This window comes from Pipra filicauda, unplaced genomic scaffold (assembly GCF_003945595.2).
Source record: "Pipra filicauda isolate LSUMZ 115617 unplaced genomic scaffold, ASM394559v2 scaffold31_size4109673_pilon, whole genome shotgun sequence".
Taxonomy (NCBI): domain Eukaryota; kingdom Metazoa; phylum Chordata; class Aves; order Passeriformes; family Pipridae; genus Pipra; species Pipra filicauda.
Window position 1 is genome coordinate 567181 of NW_024104443.1, and position 4095 is coordinate 571275.

The 4095-nt window shown below is 55.7% G+C and overlaps 1 protein-coding gene across 3 annotated transcripts; it reads right to left on the minus strand.

Annotated features, from left to right (window-relative positions):
* Positions 1–239: 239 nt before the first annotated feature.
* Positions 240–3657, minus strand: LOC113997006 (galanin receptor type 1-like). Of its 3 annotated transcripts, none has more exons than XM_039383684.1 (2): positions 3473–3657; positions 240–3035 (listed from the first exon to the last, which is right to left on the minus strand). In XM_039383684.1, exon 2 carries the CDS (start codon positions 2940–2942, stop codon positions 1614–1616), a length of 1329 nt encoding a protein of 442 aa, XP_039239618.1. In that variant the 5' UTR covers positions 2943–3035; positions 3473–3657; the 3' UTR covers positions 240–1613. The 3 variants fall into 3 exon arrangements, with proteins under 3 accessions (XP_039239618.1, XP_039239617.1, XP_039239619.1); XM_039383683.1 differs by lacking the exon at positions 3473–3657 and adding an exon at positions 3138–3241; XM_039383685.1 differs by lacking the exon at positions 3473–3657 and adding an exon at positions 3127–3241.
* Between the last annotated feature and the right edge of the window lie 438 nt (positions 3658–4095).

Genomic DNA, 4095 nt, shown 5'->3' on the forward strand with positions numbered 1-4095 from the left:
ATAAAGAGGATACAAATTGTGGATGGCACTGCCTGGCAAGGAGGAATCTTGTTTTCCAGACAGACCATTGTTAAAATAAAATGCTATTGAGTGATCATGACAAAGGTTAGGTTGAACGGCTATTTTTTGTCTTTTGTGGGCAAAAGGCCCTCTGGAAGGCAGCAGGATATTATGTGAAACTTAGATTTCACAAAACATCCTTCCTCTCTTCAGAAGTAAAAAAAAAAAAAAAAGCCCCCAGTCATCAAAAGCCTGAGTTCCATTAAATGCAAAATACTCTCCCAGGGACACTGCTGTGTTGGGTCTGTGGTTTGCTGAGAGGAGAGAGAAGCTGTGCTGAGTGCTGGGGCACAGGTAGCCAGGGCATGGGCTGTTCTGGCACCAGGAGATGATGCACGTCCCCTCACATCTGGCATTGGCCAGGCATGGGGAAGGGGCTCATCTCTGGTTTCATTCCAGCCTTTTGGCTCTTTTGTACCTTTTTTTCCTCCTACCTGTTGTCTGGTCTGACGTATTCTCACTTAGATCTTGGGGAGAAAGGTCTCTTTTCTTTATGAATACAGATCCAGTGCTCAGCACAACAGAATGTTCAAGCTTTGCTGGAGCATTTCGATGCTAACATAATAAAAATACACAATTTATTTATCAAAGCCTCCTTTAAAGGAGATGAGGGAAGAAATAGGTTTTAACATACTTGTGATCCTCAGGAAAAGCAAGCATTTTGATTTGTTCCTTCCCAGACAAATAGCATTGCATTCATTGTTTCTGATTTTATTAGCTATAAACCACTTTCTATTTTTATTTTCACATGCCATTGACTTTGTTTGGTACAGACACAGCTGAACAAGGCTGGTTTTTCAAGTGCAAATCATGTTAATAGATACCCAGTTCTTTCCACTCCACACACAGGAACTGTAAGAAAGAGAGCTGATGCCCAAAAAAATTTTCCTATTGCGTTTCCTAAATCACCTCTGAAGCCACATTATCCCTTCTGAATTCCCAAATGTGGAGTGGTGATGGTTTCTTTAGTACTTCTGGCACTGTCTCTTCATATAAGGAGAATTTATTTGCATGGAGGAGTGAAACAATACGACCAGACAATGAAATCTCAAGTGGTGAAGTGCGTGAAATTCTCCATTTATATTACTTTTTATGATGCTGTTCCCAGCTTTTCTTCACTGCTTACAACTACAACTGATGGATTTGGAGCAGAGAGTGCCTCTTATCGCTGCTCTTCATCATCAAGGGTGAGCAGCAGCAAGCAGTCACATTGTTGCTGTATCCAAACAGCATTTCTGCATCCAGAGATGGAGCTGCAGGGAGAGCTCACTCGTTGGGACCTTGATCTATCTAATTATGTGACTGTTGACTGGGCAACGGGCTACACATCCAGTTGTCCCCAGTAAAAATCATTTGTCTTAAAATTTGATCTGAGTTAAAATACATCATCTTTTCCTCTCTTTACCTGTTTCTTTCCCTGTCACAGTACTTTTGAACCTGTGTCGAGAGTTATTACAATCAAGTTCTCTTCCATCATTAAAATACCGGGTTCAGAAACACCTCTAGAGTCCTTAAATGCAGATGAGGGTATGAGAGGCACTTCCTGAGCAGAATTACAAGGAAGTGTTCTCACTGGAGACAGTGTTCAGAGGTGGATGCTGGCAGGAGTTCAACTGTCCACACTTGTTCTTATGGCCATGACCTCCCTGACATCTCCTGCCCAGGGTAGGGGTAGTGGTGGGTCCTTTCCTTGCTGGCTCCACTGAACTCGGGTAAGAGAGCAGCTCTGGGACTGAGGAACGAGTTGCCCCTTCAGACAGAGAGAAGTTAAAGAGGGAGACCATTCTTTGGTGGTATTTGCTCTTCATTTCCTTGGCTGATCTGTAGAGGTTCCCAACAAAGCAATAGCATATGGGGTTGAGGCTGGAATTGGTGAGGCCAAGCCACTGGGCAAAAGGTCTGAGCTGCAGGATCCAAGGAGAAGGAGTCACATCCTGCAAAGACTTGGGGATGTTGAAATCAATCCAGATGTCCATCAGGTAGACGGGCAGCCAGGAGATGGCGAACAGCAGGACCAGGGCCACCACCATCTGTGCGACCTTCCTGCGGACCTTCAGCCTGGAGGCCGGCAGGGATCGGTTCAGGGCGGTGCTCTCCTTCAGCTGGCTGCCGCGGCTCCACAGCCGGCGCACCGTGAGGAAGCAGATGGCCATGTTGAACAGGACTGGCAGGCAGTAGAGGGCACAGAAGAGCAGAAAGTTGTAGGCTTGCTTGAGCCTCTCCTGAGGCCAGATCTCCCTGCAGATGGAAAAGACCAGGGGCAAGCCCTCCACCACCCCAATCTCATCCCGCTTGTTCATGAAGATGAGAGGCATGCATATCCCTGAGGACAACAACCACACCACCAGGATGGTGCTGAGGATCCTCTTCTGGGTGAAGAAAGAGCGGGCGTTGAGAGGGTTGTGCACGCTGTAGTACCGGTTCACACTGATCACCGTCAGGCTGAGGACGCTGGCGGAGACAGAAACAGCCTGGATGAAGGGCACTGCCCGGCAGAGGAAGTCCCCGTACACCCAGGCTTTGTAGATGAGGTTGCCCACAGTGATGGGCATGCAGATGCACACCACCATGAGGTCACACACCGCCAGGTTGATGAGGAGGCTGCGGGTGGCACTCAGGCTGGACACCCGACTCCGGCGCTTGCGGGTCAGCACCCTGATGGACATGATGTTGCCCACAAATCCCACCACGAAGGACAGCAGGTACATCACTGTGAGGCTGATGGTGACGGGCTCCTTCGCAAAGAGGAAGAGCATCTTCTCCAGCTCTTCCCACCCCAGCTCCTGGCTCCCATTCCAGAGCCCGCTTTGGGTCTGATTCTCCTCCTGCCAGACCTGCAGAAGTCCAGGGGGGACCCCGGGGATAGGGGGGGACGAATCCATGGCTGAGATCCCCCGGGCTCCCCGGGCTAACGGGGCAGAGCCTGCCGCGCTGCTCCCAGTGCTCCGGGCATGGCGAGCCGGGACCAGCCCTGCCTGCAAGAGAGGGTGCGGAGAGAAGGGGTGAGCGGGCACTCGGGGCAGCGATCGCCCTTCGCGAGGACCTGCCGGACCAGCAATTGCTTACCCGCAACTTACTTGAGAAGCGGCCGTAGTGCGGGGCGGGAGGGCTGGGCAGCGGCACCGACACCGGCAGCGGTCCGGGCAGCGGCGGCGGGGCCGGAGGGAGCCCCGAGCCCGGCGGGAGCCCCGTGTTCGGCCGCGGCGAGACGGCGCCTCCGGTGGGAGAACCGGGAAGGCGCCCCGACTCCCCGCATCCCGGAGAGTAGCCCCATCCTCGGTCCGCCGCCACTCCCCCCGCTCCCTCCCGGGAAAGTCGCGTGTCCCGCGGTCCTGCTGCCGGACCCCGGGCTGGCTCGAAACCCCCGGTCCCCCCCGGTTCCCCGGCTCTCCCGCGGCGCGGCGGCACTCACCGGGCGGACGGCGGGCAGCGCCGGGCCGGGCTCCTCCCGCCGGCAGCTCTGCCGTGCGTGTGTGTGTGGGAGCGTGTCCGTGTGTCCGCGTGTCCGTGTGCGCGGCGGCAGCGCCCGACCCGCTGCCACACGCGCGTGCTCGCACCCACGCACCCACCGCACCGCCAGCCCGGCAACCTCCCCGCGCCGCGCACACGGTGCAGACCCCGCACACTCACACAGCCCCGCACACACACGACAGCCCCGCACACACACGACAGCCCCGCACACACACAGCAGCCCCGCACACGCTGTACCCCGCACACACGCACACAGCCCCGCACACAGCCCCGCACGCACGCACAGCCCTGTCCTGCGACCCCCGCGCACACACACACGGACCCCCGACAGGCTCCACACACCCCCTCCAGCGCACACGCAGGTCTGTAGACCCGCACGCACACACACTGTGCACACTCCCCCTGCACGCACTCGGCTGCACGCACCTTCCTACAGGTGTCCCGCACACCCGCAGGCACCCTGAGCATCCACCCCCCCGCTCCTCACCCCCACCTCCAACCCAATCCCACACCTCTGCGTGTCCGCGCCCACTTTGCACTCCCCGATCCCTCCCCGCACACGCA

What these genes read in the sequence shown, in the direction of transcription:
- LOC113997006 (XM_039383684.1), bottom strand. Translation starts at nt 2,942, where the DNA reads ATGGATTCGTCCCCCCCTATCCCCGGGGTCCCCCCTGGACTTCTGCAG.